Raw genomic sequence first — 23,122 nt, 5'->3', positions numbered from 1 at the left:
CTGACAGTACACTGCATAACATTTACATCCTACCTTGGAGCATAATTAGAAAAATGAGGTGAATGGTCTAGGCTCTCGTCAGACTGATCATCTGCGATAACCAAGCGGCGTCCACTTTCTCCATCATCGATAATCTTCGTACGTCGATCCAATCTGATTTCTCCAGGCTCAAGTTCATCATTACGGAAACTGTCCACAAAAACTGGATGTCGTCTGCTCCCACGTGTTGAATCTGATGGCAAAGTTTTAATTTAAACATTTTTAATATGCATGTAGCTTTTTTTAAATAATTTTTCAAATATTTTGGCCACCTCCCACTGAAGTAGAGTGACCAGACAAAGAATAAAACACTTTTACTGTTAATCAATCAGTGTCTTGCCAGAAGCGAGCTGATATTACAGTTCAGACAATCCATCGAACTCCAACATTCCTTCAGCAATAAATGCATCACAAGTCAAATTACTGAAAGTTTAGCAGAATAAGAAGCAAATAAAAAACAAAGAACAAATTATGAAATAAACTAGAGTGAAGGATAATACACAGGCATCCTAGTATACTAACAAGTGAAGGATAATACACAGGCATCCTAGTATACTAACAAGTGAAGGATAATACACAGGCATCCTAGTATACTAACAAGTGAAAGATAATACACAGGCATCCTAGTATACTAACAAACATTCTAGGCCCCTCAAGGGAGGTTCCTCGATGCTGGTGAGGGGCTGTTGATCTAGGGAACTGAATCTGTGTTCCAGTTCTCTAAATTAGGCTTGAATGCCTTCTATTTCCCCTCCACAGGATCTGTATAATCCCTACAGGTTTGGCACTCCCCCATGATTACAATAGTAATCTTCTTTCAACGACCCGGCTGTATTTCACTAAGGCAGGGTGACCCAAAAGGAAAAACAAAAGTTTCTTTTTTTAACTTTAGTAATGCATACAGAAGGGGTTGCTAGCCCCTTGTTCCCGGTATGTTAGTCGTCTCTTAAGACATGCATGGCTTACGGAAGAATAATTCTGTTTCACTTACTCATGGAGATAAGAGGAAATAAGAACAAGAACTAATAAGAAAACAAGAAAACCCAGAGGGGTATGTATATATATATGCTTGTACATGTATGTGTAGTGTGACCTAAGTGTAAGTAGAAGTAGCAAGACGTACCTGAAATCTTGCATGTTTATGAGACAGAAAAAAACCACCAGTAATCCTACCATCATGTAAAACAATTACAGGCTTCCGTTTTACACTCACTTGGCAGGACGGTAGTACCTCCCTGGGTGGCTGCTGTCTACCAACCTACTACCACAGGACAGTAATACCTCCCTGGGTGGTTGGTCTACCAACCTACTACCACAGGATGGTAGTACCTCCCTGGGTGGTTGCTGTCTACCAACCTATTACCTAGATATAATAATAATAAACATCCTAGTATACTAAAGTGTATGATAATACAAATAATGATTATTATGAGAATACACCATAATGGAAAATAAAAAAATAAGTATTTGATGTCCCATTTGTATTTGTATTTTTTTTAACACCAGTCATGTCACATCAAGGTAGGTTGAGCCCCAAGAAACGAAAATACATTATCACTCGCCCAGTTGTTGACATCACAGCTCAAATGAACCTCCGAGCTATTTAATAACATTCAGTATTCTTTTTTTACTGTTGTTGTATTTATAGTTAGGTACTCAAGAATTATAAAATCTCAATTTTTGTATTTTATATTGGTCATCTCCCACCGAGGCAGGGTGATATATCTTTATACCCGAGAGTCTTTATTTCCGGAGCCCAGCCATGGGCCAGGCTCATCTGGTGCTTGTCTGGTTAACCAGGTTGCTAGTGCTGGTGGCCTGCTGCACCACATATCTATCACAGCCTAGCGAAGACATTTGCCCAATGTCCTTTTGAGACTTCTCCCAGCAGCATTTCTGATATCATCTAGGTGACCCGAAAAAAAGAAACACTTTCACCATCATTCACCCCATCACTATCATGCCAGAGGAGCACAGAGATGACAGTTCAGATCTCCCAGATTATTACTACTCCTCACAATGCTTATCTGTCAAAACAGCTACTTAATGAGTGATACAAATAGAAATAATTTTTCTTTTCTGCAGTATATGAGGCCTGTGGAGGTGTTGCTCTCCGAAACCCTCTCCGGGTATAGAGGGAATGTAGTTTACATGTAATAAAATATTGTTAGGGACAAAAGAAAGCCACTAATAAAAATATGAAGAAAAGATAATGTAACTTACTGTCAAGTGAGGCAGCAATAATCTTGGTGAGGTTGGTAGTGTACGTTGTGACTGCTGTTGTAACGTCACCTGTTGTCCGTTCTTTCATTATATCTGCTTGCGGTGGGGTCGGTGACCGAAGCACACCTATTTTACTCCCATCGTCATAATTGCTAGAAGTATCATGAAGTGTTTTACTAGTAAGTGTGATTTCTAAACCATTAGTCTTCCCTGAGAGTCCTGTCATATCAATATTGGAACTTGAAATAAGTTTATTTGCAGTTTCTTTCAAGACATCTTTTAAGCGACTTTCAGGATATTTAAGAGGTACAGGAGACACTGAGGGAGTTGGTGAATCTTCATCACCTTTCTTGCGCCTGTCTCTCTTAATGAGATGACGCAGGGATCCATCACTATGAAATCGAATAACGTGGTGTCTGAGATTCCTTGGCTCAGAGAATCCCCGCCCACAAACACGACAAAAACACGGTTTGTATCCCGTGTGCACTCGTTCGTGGCGATTGCAGGAAAAGGCACGATCAAACTTTTTGCCACAAAACCTGCATGTATACATCTTAAAAAGATCCTCTCCACTGCCTCCTTCCTGCAGATCTGCAGCCTCCTGTGATTCTGAAGAAGGAGATACAGGATAGGAATCTTCACTTCCATGATCCTCTTCTTCCTCCTCATATGTGTCCTTTGGTGCTAAATTTATAGGTCTGTTCTCCTGAGCTTTCTCCCTTAAAGCTGACAAGAGTGCAGCAACTGTCACTGTGTTTTCTGCACTGCTCGAGTCATCACTCAGGTCACATCTCACATCAACTTTGTCTCTGTGGGAAGTAGATTACATTAGTATATTTATAGGGATGTGTTAAACCCATAATAATGGTCATATAGTGTCTGGGGAATGGGAGGTAATCAAGGTCAATCCAAGGGAGGATAGCCAGCTCCAATTTCTTAGATCAAGAGCCCTGCACTAGCATAAAGGCACCGCACCCTTGAAGGATATAGCATGTAGAAATTCCAGCATTTATATCAGTATCTATTACTAACTAAAAAATAGCATGATATAACAGATCATACCTAACAATCTTTACTTAGTCTTCAATATTACATGTTTTTTTTGATAATTTTTGTTAACACACCGGCCATCTCCCACCATGGCCAGGTGACCCATAAAAGAAGAAATGTGAAGTTTTCTTCTTTTTATATCTAGTAATTTATACAGGAAAAGAGGGGGGGGTTACTAGTTTCTTGTTCCTGGCATTTTAGTTGCCTCTTATAACAGCATGACTTACAGGGAAAGGATTCTTCTCTACTTTCCCATAATTATCATTATCTATTATTATTATCTCATAAACACGCTAAGATAACAGGGATATCTTGCTACTCCTACTTACACTTTGGTCACACTTCACAGACACGCACATGCATATATATATATACATACATCTAGGTTTTTCTCCTTTTTCTAAATAGCTCTTGTTCTTTTTTATTTCTTCTATTGTCCATGGGGAAGTGGAAAAGAATCTTTCCTCCGTAAGCCATGCGTGTCGTATGAGGCGACTAAAATGCCGGGAGCAATGGGCTAGTAACCCCTTCTCCTGTATACAATTACTAAAAAAGAGAAGAAGAAAAACTTTATAAAACTGGGTTGCTTAAATGTGCGTGGATGTAGTGCGGATGACAAGAAACAGATGATTGCTGATGTTATGAATGAAAAGAAGTTGGATGTCCTGGCCCTAAGCGAAACAAAGCTGAAGGGGGTAGGAGAGTTTCAGTGGGGGGAAATAAATGGGATTAAATCTGGAGTATCTGAGAGAGTTAGAGCAAAGGAAGGGGTAGCAGTAATGTTAAATGATCAGTTATGGAAGGAGAAAAGAGAATATGAATGTGTAAATTCAAGAATTATGTGGATTAAAGTAAAGGTTGGATGCGAGAAGTGGGTCATAATAAGCGTGTATGCACCTGGAGAAGAGAGGAATGCAGAGGAGAGAGAGAGATTTTGGGAGATGTTAAGTGAATGTATAGGAGCCTTTGAACCAAGTGAGAGAGTAATTGTGGTAGGGGACTTGAATGCTAAAGTAGGAGAAACTTTTAGAGAGGGTGTGGTAGGTAAGTTTGGGGTGCCAGGTGTAAATGATAATGGGAGCCCTTTGATTGAACTTTGTATAGAAAGGGGTTTAGTTATAGGTAATACATATTTTAAGAAAAAGAGGATAAATAAGTATACACGATATGATGTAGGGCGAAATGACAGTAGTTTGTTGGATTATGTATTGGTAGATAAAAGACTGTTGAGTAGACTTCAGGATGTACATGTTTATAGAGGGGCCACAGATATATCAGATCACTTTCTAGTTGTAGCTACACTGAGAGTAAAAGGTAGATGGGATACAAGGAGAATAGAAGCATCAGGGAAGAGAGAGGTGAAGGTTTATAAACTAAAAGAGGAGGCAGTTAGGGTAAGATATAAACAGCTATTGGAGGATAGATGGGCTAATGAGAGCATAGGCAATGGGGTCGAAGAGGTATGGGGTAGGTTTAAAAATGTAGTGTTAGAGTGTTCAGCAGAAGTTTGTGGTTACAGGAAAGTGGGTGCAGGAGGGAAGAGGAGCGATTGGTGGAATGATGATGTAAAGAGAGTAGTAAGGGAGAAAAAGTTAGCATATGAGAAGTTTTTACAAAGTAGAAGTGATGCAAGGAGGGAAGAGTATATGGAGAAAAAGAGAGAAGTTAAGAGAGTGGTGAAGCAATGTAAAAAGAGAGCAAATGAGAGAGTGGGTGAGATGTTATCAACAAATTTTGTTGAAAATAAGAAAAAGTTTTGGAGTGAGATTAACAAGTTAAGAAAGCCTAGAGAACAAATGGATTTGTCAGTTAAAAATAGGAGAGGAGAGTTATTAAATGGAGAGTTAGAGGTATTGGGAAGATGGAAGGAATATTTTGAGGAATTGTTAAATGTTGATGAAGATAGGGAAGCTGTGATTTCGTGTATAGGGCAAGGAGGAATAACATCTTGTAGGAGTGAGGAAGAGCCAGTTGTGAGTGTGGGGGAAGTTCGTGAGGCAGTAGGTAAAATGAAAGGGGGTAAGGCAGCCGGGATTGATGGGATAAAGATAGAAATGTTAAAAGCAGGTGGGGATATAGTTTTGGAGTGGTTGGTGCAATTATTTAATAAATGTATGGAAGAGGGTAAGGTACCTAGGGATTGGCAGAGAGCATGCATAGTTCCTTTGTATAAAGGCAAAGGGGATAAAAGAGAGTGCAAAAATTATAGGGGGATAAGTCTGTTGAGTGTACCTGGTAAAGTGTATGGTAGAGTTATAATTGAAAGAATTAAGAGTAAGACGGAGAATAGGATAGCAGATGAACAAGGAGGCTTTAGGAAAGGTAGGGGGTGTGTGGACCAGGTGTTTACAGTGAAACATATAAGTGAACAGTATTTAGATAAGGCTAAAGAGGTCTTTGTGGCATTTATGGATTTGGAAAAGGCGTATGACAGGGTGGATAGGGGGGCAATGTGGCAGATGTTGCAAGTGTATGGTGTAGGAGGTAGGTTACTGAAAGCAGTGAAGAGTTTTTACGAGGATAGTGAGGCTCAAGTTAGAGTATGTAGGAAAGAGGGAAATTTTTTCCCAGTAAAAGTAGGCCTTAGACAAGGATGTGTGATGTCACCGTGGTTGTTTAATATATTTATAGATGGGGTTGTAAGAGAAGTAAATGCGAGGGTCTTGGCAAGAGGCGTGGAGTTAAAAGATAAAGAATCACACACAAAGTGGGAGTTGTCACAGCTGCTCTTTGCTGATGACACTGTGCTCTTGGGAGATTCTGAAGAGAAGTTGCAGAGATTGGTGGATGAATTTGGTAGGGTGTGCAAAAGAAGAAAATTAAAGGTGAATACAGGAAAGAGTAAGGTTATGAGGATAACAAAAAGATTAGGTGATGAAAGATTGAATATCAGATTGGAGGGAGAGAGTATGGAGGAGGTGAACGTATTCAGATATTTGGGAGTGGACGTGTCAGCGGATGGGTCTATGAAAGATGAGGTGAATCATAGAATTGATGAGGGAAAAAGAGTGAGTGGTGCACTTAGGAGTCTGTGGAGACAAAGAACTTTGTCCTTGGAGGCAAAGAGGGGAATGTATGAGAGTATAGTTTTACCAACGCTCTTATATGGGTGTGAAGCTATTATTATCACAATGGCCGATTCCCACCAAGGCAGGGTGGCCCAAAAAATAAAAACTTTCACCATCATTCACTCCATCACTGTCTTGCCAGAAGGGTGCTTTACACTACAGTTTTTAAACTGCAACATTAACACCCCTCCTTCAGAGTGCAGGCACTGTACTTCCCATCTCCAGGACTCAAGTCCGGCCTGCTGGTTTCCCTGAACCCCTTCATAAATGTTACTTTGCTCACACTCCAACAGCACGTCAAGTATTAAAAACCATTTGTCTCCATTCACTCCTATAAAACACGCTCACGCATGCCTGCTGGAAGTCCAAGCCCCTCGCACACAAAACCTCTTTTACCTCCAACCTTTCCTAGGCCGACCCCTACCCCGCTTTCTTTCCACTACAGACCAATACACTCTTGAAGTCACTCTGTTTCTCTCCATTCTCTCTACATGTCCAAACCACCTCAACAACCCTTCCTCAGCCCTCTGGACAACAGTTTTGGTAATCCCGCACCTCCTCCTAACTTCCAAACTACGAATTCTCTGCATTATATTCACAACACACATTGCTCTCAGACATGACATCTCCACTGCCTCCAGCCTTCTCCTCGCTGCAACATTCATCACCCATGCTTCACACCCATATAAGAGCGTTGGTAAAACTATACTCTCATACATTCCCCTCTTTGCCTCCAAGGACAAAGTTCTTTGTCTCCACAGACTCCTAAGTGCACCGCTCACCCTTTTCCCCTCATCAATTCTATGATTCACCTCATCTTTCATAGACCCATCCGCTGACACGTCCACTCCCAAATATCTGAATACATTCACCTCCTCCATACTCTCTTCCTCCAATCTCCAATGCAGACAATATGATAATAAGATAATATAATACATCCAAATGTACATATGGTCTCTGAGGGTTCATAAACAATAAATTTAGGAATTAGAAGAGGACGAAACTCCATGGGGAAATGGAACAGAATTCTTCCTCCGTAAGCCATGCGTGTCGTAAGAAGCGACTAAAATGCTGGGAGAAATGGGCTAGTAACCCCTTCAGTATAAATTACTAAATTTACAAAGAAAAACCCTTCGCTTTTCTTTTTAGGTCACCCGCCTTGGTGGGATACTGCCGGTTCTTTGAAAAAAATATATAAAAAAGGAGAGCAAACAAGAAAAAAAACGTCAAAATTTTTGTATGTAGAGGCCTCAGGTAAGGACTGTAAGGAGGTGCTTACCTGCGAGACTGTATTACAGGAGAGAGATGTTCACGCTGAACATGGTAGGAGAACTGGACTCGTGAATCACAGGAAAAACTGCATTTACAGCACACATATCTTTGCTTGTGCTGAGAGAGATGAGCTTGTAGCCGTGAAACTGAGGGAAAGGCAACACTGCACATAAAACACTTGTAAAGCTCCATCTTGTCGCCCGTCTCATCGTTGACGCCAAGAATCCTCGACACCAACACCTGGAAACAGTTGATGACTTCAGAGGTGGAATGCTTTAATGCTAGTGAAGAGCTCTTGATCCAAGGAAGATCCCTACCCCTTGAAAAGTGTATCCATATTGAATAGCCCATAACAAGACCTTCACAGCATATGCTATTCAATTTTGAATGCACCTTTTCAATTGAATTTGCAAAAAATTGTACTGTATAGACTAGTTTTATAGAAAAGTTTACAGTACATGCACAACCCATAAGGTTCATACACTTGCTGTATAACCACTTACGTGCAAGGGTTCCCAACCTTTTCTATATCCCGCCCCCTTACAAATGTTGGATTAATGTTGCACCGCCTACAAAAGTAATATATCACATTTGAAGATAAAGTTAAATTTCTAATTTTTTTGAATCACAAACTAAACCAAATGCAGTATTGTGGGTGAACAAATTGAACTCGATAGAACTCTTTGTAGAACCCCCTGAAATGCCGTCTCACACCCTCAGGGGATGCGTGCACCCTAGGTTGGGAACCCCTGAATTATACATTTCTGAGCGGTGAGATACTAATTGAATATTTCTCCATGAAGAGCATACAACATTTTATTTTTCTGTTACCTTATTGTTATACTTCATAGGGAAGTGGAACAGAATTCTTCCTCCATAAGCCATGCATGTTGCAAGAGGTGACTAAAATGCCGGGAGCAAGAGGCTAGTAACCTCTTCTCCTGTATACATAGCTAAATTTATAAAGAAAAACTTTCGTTTTTCTTTTTAGGTCACCCTGCCTCATTTGGATACTGCCAGTGCACTGAAAGATTATTGTTACTGGGAATTACTAAACTTGTAGGGAAAATTCAGCTCATGCAGAATGAGAAGTAATTAAGTTTGATCCAAGGAAGGGAAGTGTAGCTCCAATTTCATGATATTTCCTCCATGATGGGTGTTACTGCACTTGACAATAAATGCCTTTTTTTCTAATTATTTTGCTGTGCCATTGTTAACTTATTTTAAGCTACAAATAAATGAACTATTAGTTTTGACACTACTATACAAATTACCTAATAAAAAATATCAGAAAATGAAACAGAGTACAGTGGTACCTCCAATTTCGGCCATAATTTGTTCCAGAAGGCTGTTCGAGTGTCGTTACCAAACGAATTTGTTCCTATAATGAATAACGTAAATTACATTAGTACATTTCAGGCCCCCAAAAATACACTTTTACACAATTGTTCGAGTTGGGAGCTGTTCGAAATTCGAGGTACCACTGTATTTTCATTTGTTTAAACGCATCTTTGGATGAGCTAGTTACATATGCAAAATAATTTCTTTTCTGCAGTATAAAGGTCATGTAGTTTACATGTATTAAAATACTGTTCGGCACAAAAGAAAACCACTAACATGCTGTGTATTTCAGGTAGACTATTTCTTTTTTTCAACAAACCGGCCTTATCCCACTGAGGCAGGGTGACCTAAAAAGAAAAACTCTTGTTTTTCTTTTTACATTTAGTAATAGGCAGCCTAATACTAATGCTAAAATATAATGAGAATGCATGAGTAAATGTACGTTAAGTGGTCAATTATTTCTGAATTTATTTTTTCACTGGGATTTTCTCATATTTGTACATGTGTTGCAACATCTTCAGAAATTACTTAAACAGTTTGTGACACATACCTGTTCTGCATGGAGACGGACACTGTATACCATAGGAGGTCCATCATCGCTGCTCACGTGAATCCGCCGTACAACGCCTCCAGACCCATAAAGCGGCAGAGGTGGAGGAGGATCCAAGCCAGTTGAATCTTCAGTTAAATATTGCTCATTCTGAGCTGTGTTAAAAAACGCTTTTTCTCGTTCTCGGGCTTCATTCACCAAATTTTCATTTTCATCCTCTAATGGCCCGCGGTCAGAGAGTACAGAATGATCTAAATTTCCTGCAGGGTCATGTTTTGGCAATGAAGAAAGATCAAATTCATCTTGTGTTCCATTTTCCTGAATGATAATGCAGTCCCTTGGTTCTGGCGTTGATGATGCCGCAGGTCGCTCGTAACTCCTAGCTGCCGCTGACCCTCGACAGCTCAGGTCCAAAGGCAAGCTCATGTCCTGTACTGGGGCTGCAAGTTCATGTTGAACTGACTCAAACTGAAAATGTGGATCAGACTCAACAATATATAACAAAAATACGGATATCATATCTGTAGGCAGAAACATGCATATGTGGATATAGAACATTGTATTATTTTTATTATTATTATCACACTGGCCGATTCCCACCAAGGCAGGGTGGCCCAAAAAAGAAAAACTTTCACCATCATTCACTCCATCACTGTCTTGCCAGAAGGGTGCTTTACACTACAGTTTTTAAACTGCAACATTAACACCCCTCCTTCAGAGTGCAGACACTGTACTTCCCATCTCCAGGACTCAAGTCCGGCCTGCCGGTTTCCCTGAACCCCTTCATAAATGTTACTTTGCTCACACTCCAACAACACGTCAAGTATTAAAAACCATTTGTCTCCATTCACTCCTATCAAACACGCTCACGCATGCCTGCTGGAAGTCCAAGCCCCTCGCACACAAAACCTCCTTTACCCCCTCCCTCCAACCTTTCCTACCCCGCCTTCCTTCCACTACAGACTGATACACTCTTGAAGTCACTCTGTTTCGCTCCATTCTCTCTACATGTCCGAACCACCTCAACAACCCTTCCTCAGCCCTCTGGACAACAGTTCTGGTAATCCCGCACCTCCTCCTAACTTCCAAACTACGAATTCTCTGCATTATATTCACACCACACATTGCCCTCAGACATGACATCTCCACTGCCTCCAGCCTTCTCCTCGCTGCAACATTCATCACCCATGCTTCACACCCATATAAGAGCATTGGTAAAACTATACTCTCATACATTCCCCTCTTTGCCTCCAAGGACAAAGTTCTTTGTCTCCACAGACTCCTAAGTGCACCACTCACCCTTTTCCCCTCATCAATTCTATGATTCACCTCATCTTTCATAGACCCATCCGCTGACACATCCACTCCCAAATATCTGAATACATTCACCTCCTCCATACTCTCTCCCTCCAATCTGATATCCAATCTTTCTTCACCTAATCTTTTTGTTATCCTCATAACCTTACTCTTTCCTGTATTCACTTTTAATTTTCTTCTTTTGCACACCCTACCAAATTCATCCACCAATCTCTGCAACTTCTCTTCAGAATCTCCCAAGAGCACAGTGTCATCAGCAAAGAGCAACTGTGACAACTCCCACTTAATGTGTGATTCTTTATCTTTTAACTCCACGCCTCTTGCCAAGACCCTCGTATTTACTTCTCTTTCAACCCCATCTATAAATATATTAAACAACCATGGTGACATCACACATCCTTGTCTAAGGCCTACTTTTACTGGGAAATAATTTCCCTCTTTCCTACATACTCTAACTTGAGCCTCACTATCCTCGTAAAAACTCTTCATTGCTTTCAGTAACCTACCTCCTACACCATACACCTGCAACATCTTCCACATTGCCCTCCTATCCACCCTGTCATATGCCTTTTCCAAATCCATAAATGCCACAAAGACCTCTTTAGCCTTATCTAAATACTGTTCACTTATATGTTTCACTGTAAACACCTGGTCCACACACCCCTACCTTTCCTAAAGCCTCCTTGTTCATCTGCTATCCTATTCTCCGTCTTACTCTTAATTCTTTCAATAATAACTCTACCATACACTTTACCAGGTATACTCAACAGACTTATCCCCCTATAATTTTTGCACTCTCTTTTGTCCCCTTTGCCTTTATACAAAGGAACTATGCACGCTCTCTGCCAATCCCTAGGTACCTTACCCTCTTCCATACATTTATTAAATAATTGCATCAACCACTCCAAAACTATATCCCCACCTGTTTTTAACATTTCTATCTTTATCCCATCAATCCCGGCTGCCTTACCCCCTTTCATTCTACCTACTGCCTCACGAACTTCCCCCACACTCACAACTGGCTCTTCCTCACTCCTACAAGATGTTATTCCTCCTTGCCCTATACACGAAATCACAGCTTCCCTATCTTCATCAACATTTAACAATTCCTCAAAATATTCCCTCCATCTTCCCAATACCTCTAACTCTCCATTTAATAACTCTCCTCTCCTATTTTTAACTGACAAATCCATTTGTTCTCTAGGCTTTCTTAACTTGTTAATCTCACTCCAAAACTTTTTCTTATTTTCAACAAAAATTTGTTGATAAGATCTCACCCACTCTCTCATTTGCTCTCTTTTTACATTGCTTCACCACTCTCTTAACCTCTCTCTTTTTCTCCATATACTCTTCCCTCCTTGCATCACTTCTACTTTGTAAAAACTTCTCATATGCTAACCTTTTCTCCCTTACTACTCTCTTTACATCATCATTCCACCAATTGCTCCTCTTCCCTCCCGCACCCACTTTCCTGTAACCACAAACTTCTGCTGAACACTCTAACACTACATTTTTAAACCTACCCCATACCTCTTCGACCCCATTGCCTCTGCTCTCATTTGCCCGTCTATCCTCTAATAGCTGTTTATATCTTACCCTAACTGCCTCCTCTTTTAGTTTATAAATCTTCACCTCTCTCTTCCCTGATGCTTCTATTCTCCTTGTATCCCATCTACCTTTTACTCTCAGTGTAGCTACAACTAGAAAGTGATCTGATATATCTGTGGCCCCTCTATAAACATGTACATCCTGAAGTCTACTCAACAGTCTTTTATCTACTAATACATAATGCAACAAACTACTGTCATTTTGCCCTACATCATATCTTGTATACTTATTTATCCTCTTTTTCTTAAAATATGTATTACCTATAACTAAATCCCTTTCTATACAAAGTTCAATCAAAGGGCTCCCATTATCATTTACACCTGGCACCCCAAACTTACCTACCACACCCTCTCTAAAAGTTTCTCCTACTTTAGCATTCAGATCCCCTACCACAATTACTCTCTCACTTGGTTCAAAGGCTCCTATACATTCACTTAACATCTCCCAAAATCTCTCTCTCTCCTCTACATTCCTCTCTTCCCCAGGTGCATACACGCTTATTATGACCCACTTTTCGCATCCAACCTTTACTTTAATCCACATAATTCTTGAATTTACACATTCATATTCTCTTTTCTCCTTCCATAACTGATCCTTCAACATTACTGCTACCCCTTCCTTTGCTCTAACCCTCTCAGATACTCCAGATTTAATCCCATTTATTTCCCCCACCGAAACTCCCCTACCCCCTTCAGCTTTGTTTCGCTTAGGGCCAGGACATCCAACTTCTTTTCATTCATAACATCAGCAATCATCTGTTTCTTGTCATCCACACTACATCCACGCACATTCAAGCATCCCAGTTTTATAAAGTTTTTCTTCTCTTTTTTAGTAAATGTCTACAGGAGAAGGGGTTACTAGCCCATTGCTCCCGGCATTTTAGTCACCTCATACGACACGCATGGCTTACGGAGGAAAGATTCTTTTCCACTTCCCCATGGACAATAGAAGAAATAAAGAAGAACAAGAGCTATTTAGAAAAAGGAGAAAAACCTAGATGTATGTATATATATATATATGCATGTGCATGTCTGTGGTGTGACCAAAGTGTAAGTAGGAGTAGCAAGATATCCCTGTTATCTAGCGTGTTTATGAGACAGAAAAAGAAACCAGCAATCCTACCATCATGCAAAACAGTTACAGGTTTCTGTTTCACAGTCATCTGGCAGGACAGTAGTACTTCCCTGGGTGGTTGCTGTCTACCAACCTACTACCTATATGGCTTGCTTTATTAGGTTTAAATCTTATCAACTACATGAGGACCATTAACCCTTTCAGGGTCCAAGGCCCAAATCTGGAGTCACGCACCAGTGTCCAAGAATTTTCAAAAAACAAATTTGTTATTTTTTCTTATAAAATCGTAGAGAATCTTTTTGTGAAGGTAATAAAACAAAAAGTACGAAATTTGGTGGAAAATTGACGAAATTATGCTCTCGCGAATTTTGATGTGTCAGCGATATTTACGAATCGGCGATTTTGCCGACTTTGACTCCTATTTTAGGCCAATTATATTATTCCAATCAACCAAATTCTTAGCTATTTCACTAGTATTACTTCTATTCTATCGATTGAGCACAAGAAATCGCCAAGTCAACTGTTTCAACTACAAAATAAAGTGATCGGAAATTGTTAATTTGGCCAATTTAACACAAAGTTTAAAATATTCCAATTTCAAAATAGGGTCCAGAATGAACAATGTAGGCATTCCTGGCACTAAACTAACATTTCCTCTGTTCATTAGTTATGTGTTGAGGCTTTACAAATAAATTCCATTTTGATTTTTTATTCACATAATGAATTTTTATTCACACCAAAAAATAGAAGATTTACTGTTATGCAATACTGTAATAATTGTATAAATATCATCACCATATTTGTGAATGTATATTAGACCCACCAGCTGATGTGTATTAGACGTGTGAGGTCGTTTGTTTACTCTTGAATATCGGCAAAAATTTAACATTTCTGCTACTTTGAGCTCAGTTTCAAGCCATTTCCAGTGCTAAAACCAATCAAAATCATCTCTATTTCTGTAATATGTCTTCCATTCTATCAAATGAGACCAAGAAATCGCAAATACAACTATAAAAAACATACGAAAAAACACTGCAAAGTTGCTGTTTTAATCGAAAAATCATGATTTCATTTTTTTTCTCTCATTATACACAGTGTGCTGCAGGATCTGTTTTATGTGGTGCACACATACCACATAGATGTATTCTCTCATATCTAGGCCCAAATGTACCACTCACAGTTTATCAGAGTGAGCTGAGCTCATGGCGTAGATCTACGGTTTGGACCCTGAAAGTAAAGCCGTAGATCTACGGGACGGACCCTGAAAGGGTTAATAAATCACAGAACAGGTGGGGTTTGAACCCATGGTAACCGAGTCATAAAACTCTAGGCCAGTGCATAAGCCACTCGCCATGGATTCAAACCCAACCCATCCATGGTTTGTTTGCAATCGTGTTGTGATTTTGTGAATCAAGACCATTAATGTTATATTTCAACATTTGCTTTAGTATGATTAAAACTTTTCAAATATTCAGGAATCATTGGGACCTTGTTTTACAATGAACAGTCATAATACTGTGACTGGAACAATACACAAATAACCCATACATCTAAGACTGAAACTTGGTCTGGCTTGGACCATTAACTAATCACACAGAAGCAGGAAGGGAAGGGAGCCAGTATATATATATGAGAGAGGAGCGGGGCTAGGAGTAGCAGAACAAGAGCAGGAAGTAGTGTAGTAGTGGTGGTGCTGGTAGTGGAAAAGCTAGCAGTAGTAGTGCAACAGTGGCAGAGGGGGGCAATACGAAGGTAGTATTGTTAGTGAAACAATAGTAGTAACAGTAAAGGTAGTATTGTTAGCCAAACAATAGTAGTAATAGTAAAGGTAATCAAAGAACAAGAGAAAAGAGAAGAGAAAAAAGGGGTACTGTGGGAGAACTAACGGCCCACAAGGGTAGGACAAAAACCCAGGGGAGAATAAACAAAGAACCCACCAGGTAGACAAAAGGAGAGGCAATCAAGTTCAAAACTGATTGGGAATCTAACTCTTCGCTTCCTTTCCTTGATGTACATGTCCATTGCTCAGCTACAGGCCTTTCTTTTTTCTGTTATCCCAAGCCAGTGCACAGTGACGTGTACATTCACTACTTTTCTTATCATGCTTCCTCTGTCAAGTGTTCTTGTTTCTCTCTTTCTCTGTGTCCTCCACAACTGTGACCCTCTGTTACTTGACTGAGAAATTTCCACTCTTTGCAGTTCATTCTCTCACTTTGGTTACCCTTCTGATTTTATAAGCTCTGCCTTCTCACCTGCTAAACAGACTTCTCTCCCAGTCTCTACTCCTTTGAAATCTGTTCTGTTCCTTCCCTATTTTCCCAGTCTCTGAAATCTTTACAACTCTCTCCATTTCTTAGACATCAAACGTACTTTTTGCCCTTTGTAGCAATCTAGTTTGTACCTTTCCTCCTGCTGCTGATGCTTCTGGAATCTCCTCCATTTCATTCTCCTCTGGTCCTCCCCAATACTTTGGAGAAACTAGCTACTCTCTAACAGACTAAGAGCACAAAATAAGTGTTAGCCTTGCTGACATTAACAATGTTCTTTTCTGTCATGTCAGAGATCCCAGTCATCCTATTAACTGATCCTCTGCCAAAACTGTCTACCATTCTTTGAGTCTTCACAATCACTGTCTTGTTGAATCGTCCCTTATACACAACTTTCCTAACATGAAACTTAGTCGTGGCTTTGTCTCTGTAGATGCCTTCCTTTATCATTACAATGTCAGATGGTCCAAATTTTAGGACACTCATGACTTGACCTGTTCTTTATCTCCTCCTCTCCTTACCTGTACAGTGGACCCCCGCATAACGATTACCTCCGAATGTGACCAATTATGTAAGTGCTTTTGTACGTGTATGTTTGGGGGTCTGAAATGGACTAATCTACTTCACAATATTCCTTATGGGAACAAATTTGGTCAGTACTGGCACCTGAACATACTTCTGGAGTGAAAAAATATCGTTAACCGGAGGTCCACTGTATTTTCTTTGCCTTTCCTTTCTTGTACCTGATGGGGTTCTGTTCTATGTTTGTTATCCTCTGGATTTGTGTTATACCCTCATGGTATTCACTAGTTCTCCTTTTTCTCTTTTCTTTTAACTTGTTCTTATACCACCTCCACTACTACCATTACTTTGCTAATACAGTGGACCCCCAGTTTACAATATTATTTCATTCCAGAAGTATGTTCAGGTGCCAGTACTGACCGAATTTGTTCCCATAAGGAATATTGTGAATTAGATTAGTCCATTTCAGACCCCCAAACATACACACACAAATGCACTTACATAAATACACTTACATAATTGGTCACATTGGGAGCTGATCGTAAACTGGGGGTCCACTGTACTCTGCTCTCTGACCCTTGTTACACTAACACTTAATATTTTCTTACTGTCCCCCTCTGCCACTGTTGAACAACAACTACTACTACAACTTCTTTCTCCTCTCATTCCATTAATCCCAGCTTCCCCCTCTGGTAAATATACTGGCTCCCTTCCCTTCGAACCCCTGTGACTAGTTAATGGTCCAAGTCTGACTGAAATGTCATCATGAGCTTCAGTCTATGTCTGGATTATTTGTGTCTCATTTTAAAATCACACCCTTAATAATTTGGCCCTTTAAATAGGAATTAAAATCAACTCTTAATTTGATCCAGGTTTGATTCAAGGATAGAGAGGATTGCTCCATTTCTTGGATCAAGAGTCATTCAATCTCCCCCCTTTGAAGTGTTAGGTGATGACTGCCTCTAAATATTTCAGTTAAAAATTTATATAGTACATATATGAAAAGAGTACAATAAATATTAGTATACTCACCTGTTCGTGTAATGTACATTCTTTCAAGCGCTTTTTATCAGGGGATGGACTAGCTGAGAGGTCTATTGTACGTTTAGATCCATTGCTGGAGCCATTCACCAGCTGTAACAAGAAATTTGTCAGTCGTTTGTATAAACCAATTTGTCAGTCGTTCGTGTAAAGTTGCTGTGATTCACAAAAATTTTAGACAATGCATTCAGAGACTGAAAGAATGATGGTGAAAGCTTCCTCTTTTATCTGGATCACTGCCTCGCTGAGCGCTGGTCACTGTGTTAAGAAAAAAATTAAATCCATGCTGGACCATTAAGTCACTGCTGACAATCAGGCGCTGTACGATGTTTGCAGATTTACGATAATTATTTCATAATAATAACTGACCGTTTCTGAAAGCAGAAATAAATAGTTTGCGTATATAAAAACTGTTACTTATGACGTTTAAAAATTATAAAATTATTTTTACACTGGAACATATACGTATTGTATAAAATCTGATTACAATGAACATAATAGTTGGCCCATACGGATCATGCAGCTCTTGAGGAATACAAAGTATCAAGATACAGTGGACCCCCGGTTAACGATATTTTTTCACTCCAGAAGTATGTTCAGGTGCCAGTACTGACCGAATTTGTTCCCATAAGGAATGTTGTGAAATAGATTAGTCCATTTCAGACCCCCAAACATACACGTACAAACGCACTTACATAATTGGTCGCATTCGGAGGTAATCGTTATGTGGGGGTCCACTGTATATGATGAAGGGGAGGTAGGTCCAATTTCCTTGGATCAAGAACCCTTTAATACCATCAAAACAATCCTTGAAATGAGCACTTGTGAAGCAGTACTGGTGAACCACATAGGTTTAATACAATAATAAATAATAATACAATCAGCTCTCTACACAATACATTTTGTCATAAATGCAATTGAAAGATATGACTGAAAATTCAACAAGATGTACTATGAAAGTCTTTCTCTGTGGTATTCAATTTTGAATGTACTTTTTCAATCACATTTACAAAAAGCTGCACTACAGTGGACCCCCGCATAACGATCACCTCCGAATGCGACCAATTATGTAAGTGTAATTATGTAAGTGCATTTGTGTGTGTATGTATGTTTGGGGGTCTGAAATGGACTAATCTACTTCACAATATTCCTTATGGGAACAAATTCGGTCAGTACTGGCACCTGAACATACTTCTGGAGTGAAAAAATATCATTAACTGGGGGTCCACTGTATATAGAAATTTATAGAACTTATTATTATAGAGTTGTATAGGTGAAGTATACTATAGAGTCGCATAGGTGAAGTATACTATAGAGTTGTATAGGTGAAGTATACTATAGAGTTGTATAGGTGAAGTATACTATAGAGTTGTATAGGTGAAGTATACTATAGAGTCGTATAGGTGAAGTATACTATAGAGTCGTATAGGTGAAGTATACTATAGAGTCGCATAGGTGAAGTATACTATAGAGTCGTATAGGTGAAGTATACTATAGAGTCGTATAGGTGAAGTATACTATAGAGTCATATAGGTGAAGTATACTATAGAGTCGTATAGGTGAAGTATATGTACTCACTTGGCAGTGGACAATGATGTGGGCATTGAAGGATCTTTTCGATTTAAAAGGTTGTTGACATACAGGACAAGTGTAAGGTAATTCTGAGGGGCACTTTCCTTGACTATGATCATCGTCCACCTTTGCCCGCTCTTTCCTAGTATCACTTACTGCTGGCACTCTTTTTAAATTGGCACTGGTGGTTACAGTTGTTAGTAAAGTTATGGCACTGCTACTCATTGGTGGACTGGGTGACTCATTGTGTACAGCTCCCAGACCACCCAGTCCATTTTTGGCACTGATAGAAGTGGATGTAGAACCACTTAACGTCACACTTAATGGCGTGGTCAAGCTTCTGTGTACAGAGTCCGTCACGGTTGTATGAGCGAGTCCACTTACACTCACTCCAGATGGCATATTTCTTTTGGATGGCCCACTTAAAGTAACACTGACTGGTTCGGTAGCTGCTCCAGCACAATGACTGGCACACGTGGCACTCATGGGGTCAAGCGAGGAGACAGATACATGCACCACTTGTCCATTAACTGGCACTCGCACATCCTTGCCAGACACAACTTGAGACATTTCCCAGTTGTTAGCATCTCTACTCTTCGAGTGGGATTCCTCCGCTGTCTCCGCTGCTTTGTTGCTGTCCCTTCCAATCTCTCCTCCCTCTAGCTGCTCATCTGTGAAAACACAAAACAGTGTCAGTAAAAATTTTTGTTATACCCCAGTACTGGCATTCACACAAATTCACACAAGGTTATGATTTGAACATACAGCCTCTCCTCACTTGACGACAGAGTTCCATTCCTAAGTCCAAGTCGGTAAACGAATTCGTCGCTAAGCAAGAAGCATACTATAATGGTAGTGTGTTTGTGTCAACCATCTTTAATATTGTTTTAATGTCAACTTTGCACCATTTATAACATTTTTAGTGTATTTTTAAATGTTTATACAGTACCATACTGTATATTGTAATAAACAGAATAGAGGAAATCAGCTCTAATATACATTATTTAGGTATGTATACTGGTCAGAGAGCCCGAAATAAGTTCGAGTTGTCGGTAAACGAGTACGTTGCTAAGTGAGCAGAGGCTGTAAAACGTCCTATCACACCAGAGTATGTACTTGTATACACCCACAAATTTACACGAGGTTATGTTTTAATATAAAATAGTCCTCGCACCACAGTGCTGGCATCCCTATAAATTCGCACACGGTTATGTTCTTGAAGTGCCACAAATAATGTAAAAATACACACTGTATTCTGATTCAGAGCTGGGTCCATTTTACGTTTCAGAAAATGTATCTCTGTAATATATCACCAGAATATTGACATTTGTAAGAATTAATGACCAAAATAGATTTGGGTTACTGAATGTATTGTTGTGTGCCAGCTAACAGAGTACCTAAGAAGGAAGATGTTTTTAATGCCACTGTATACGCATCCTATCACTGCACATAACTTCAAATTCATCACCGGGGTTTATAAAACACAACTATGTCAACCATACCCCCGGCCGGGATTGAACCCGCGGTCATAGAGTTTATTTGCAATCGTGTCATTACGATTTCTTGAGACAACTATGTCAACTGTGTGTGCAGTGCTACTAAGTACAGTGGACCCCCGGTTTACGATCAGCTCCCAATGCGACCAATTATGTAAGTGTATTTATGTAAGTGCGTTTGTACGTGTATGTTTGGGGGTCTGAAATGGACTAATCTACTTCACAATATTTCTTATGGGAACAAATTCGGTCAGTACTGGCACCTGAACATACTTCTGGAGTGAAAAAATATCGTTAACCGGGGGTCCACTGTATATCACACTAAATAATTTTTTAAATAATATACAATATACTAAAATGTACTGACAAGGTTGGATCAATAGACTGAATGGAGTAGACAAAGTGAGGAGATATGGTCACTACATACATTTTTTTTCTTTGATGGAAGGACGTGAAGGATGAAGAGGGACAGGAAGAAGACACAGAGATTATGGGAGGGGGAGTGGATGAGGAAATGGTAGAGAGGTGGTGAGAGGTAGAGAGAGAGGCAGAGAGGTGGAAAGAGGTGAAGAGAGGCAGAGAGGCAGAGAGAGGTAGAGAGAGGTAGAGAGAGGCAGAGAGAGGTAAAGAGAGGCAGAGAAGTGGAGAGGTAGAGAGAGGTAAAGAGAGGCACAGAAGTGGAGAGAGGTAAAGAGAGGCACAGAAGTGGAGAGAGGTAAAGAGAGGCACAGAAGTGGAGAGAGGTAAAGAGAGGCAGAGAGAGGCAGAGAGGTAAAGAGAGGCACAAAAGTGGAGAGAGGTAAAGAGAGGCACAGAAGTGGAGAGAGGTAAAGAGAGGCAGAGAGAGGTAAAGAGAGGCACAGAAGTGGAGAGAGGTAAAGAGAGGCAGAGAGAGGTAAAGAGAGGCACAGAAGTGGAGAGAGGTAAAGAGAGGCACAGAAGTGGAGAGGTAAAGAGAGGCACAGAAGTGGAGAGAGGTAAAGAGAGGCAGAGAGAGGTAAAGAGAGGCACAGAAGTGGAGAGAGGTAAAGAGAGGCAGAGAGAGGTAAAGGGAGGCAGAGAGAGGTAAAGAGAGGCAGAGAGAGGTAGAGAGAGGCAGAGAGAGGTAAAGAGAGGCACAGAAGTGGAGAGAGGTAAAGAGAGGCAGAGAGAGGTAAAGAGAGGCACAGAAGTGGAGAGAGGTAAAGAGAGGCAGAGGTAAAGAGAGGCAGAGAGAGGTAGAGAGAGGCACAGAAGTGGAGAGAGGTAAAGAGAGGCAGAGGTAAAGAGAGGCAGAGAGAGGTAGAGAGAGGCAGAGAGAGGTAAAGAGAGGCACAGAAGTGGAGAGAGGTAAAGAGAGGCAGAGAGAGGTAGAGGTAGGGCTCCTGGAATCAAATTAACCTAATTTTCCAAGTGAACATAATGTTGTAGTGAGGGAAATTTATATTTACTTACCAAAATTGTATACACCAGCAGTGTGCCGTTAGCCCCCCCCCCCCCGTTAACACTGTGGGAACAAAAGTTACCTATGTCTGCCTGTCCTATTATAGCTAGTTATATCTGTCTGTCCTATTACACCTAGCTATGTTTCCTAGTAAACTGAGATTTTATCTGTACAAAATTGAAGCGTGTTAAATGTTTGACACTCTGGTAGATTTATCGAGGCTTGTCTTGTGTTTCCTCAGCACAAGATGACTGAGTAAATATAAGGGATTTCTACTTAGTATACACATGTATACCTCTGATATACCTTAGTATACACATGTATACTTCTGATATACCTTAGTATACACATGTATACCTCTGATATACCTTAGTATACACATGTATACTTCTGATATGCCTTTGAAGAGTTTCGAGAGCTTCTCTACTCTGAGCCTGGCCATGGGTCAGGCTCGTCTGGTGCTTGCCTGGTCAACCAAGCTTTTGCTGCTGGTGGCCTGCTGCCCCATACATCCATCACAGCCTGGTTGGTCTGGCACCTGGTAAAGATACTTGTCCAGTTTCCTCTTGAAGGCTTCCACACTTGTTCCAGCAGTGTTTCTGATATCTTCTGGTAAGATGTTGAACAGTCTTGGTCCACGGATGTTGATACAGTGTTCTCTTATTGTGCCCACAGCACCCCTGCTCCTCACTGGGTTTATTTTACACTTACAAACACAAGTACACACACTGACACTTACAAACAAGTACACACACTGACACTTACAAACACAAGTACACACAGTGACACTTACAAACACAAGTACACACAGTGACGCTTACAAACAAGTACACACACTGACACTTACAAACACAAGTACACACACTGACACTTACAAACACAAGTACACACACTGACACTTACAAACACAAGTACACACACTGACACTTACAAACACAAGTACACACACTGACACTTACAAACACAAGTACACACACTGACACTTACAAACACAAGTACACACACTGACACTTACAAACACAAGTACACACACTGACACTTACAAACAACACAAGTACACACACTGACACTTACAAACAACACAAGTACACACACTGACACTTACAAACACAAGTACACACACTGACACTTACAAACACAAGTACACACACTGACACTTACAAACAACACAAGTACACACACTGACACTTACAAACAACACAAGTACACACACTGACACTTACAAACACAAGTACACACACTGACACTTACAAACACAA

General features: G+C 40.2%; 1 protein-coding gene across 5 annotated transcripts in view; it reads right to left on the bottom strand.

The window, feature by feature from the left end:
• The window catches only part of LOC128703900 (zinc finger protein 433-like), a 118,955-nt gene that overhangs the window by 16,306 nt on the left and 79,527 nt on the right, over positions 1–23,122 (bottom strand). For all 5 annotated transcript variants that reach the window (XM_070104883.1, XM_070104884.1, XM_070104886.1 and 2 more), the window contains 6 exons: positions 18,951–19,615; positions 17,364–17,465; positions 9,544–10,011; positions 7,660–7,892; positions 2,263–3,071; positions 34–232 (listed from right to left, as the gene is read on the bottom strand). In XM_070104883.1, the coding sequence (XP_069960984.1) occupies positions 34–232; positions 2,263–3,071; positions 7,660–7,892; positions 9,544–10,011; positions 17,364–17,465; positions 18,951–19,615 (2,476 nt within the window). The remainder of the gene's footprint in view (positions 1–33; positions 233–2,262; positions 3,072–7,659; positions 7,893–9,543; positions 10,012–17,363; positions 17,466–18,950; positions 19,616–23,122) is intronic.

The sequence above is a fragment of the Cherax quadricarinatus genome, chromosome 95 (assembly GCF_038502225.1).
Source record: "Cherax quadricarinatus isolate ZL_2023a chromosome 95, ASM3850222v1, whole genome shotgun sequence".
NCBI classification, from domain to species: domain Eukaryota; kingdom Metazoa; phylum Arthropoda; class Malacostraca; order Decapoda; family Parastacidae; genus Cherax; species Cherax quadricarinatus.
The sequence above is the reverse complement of the archived record's forward strand: the minus strand, read 5'-3'. Positions and strand labels throughout refer to the sequence as shown.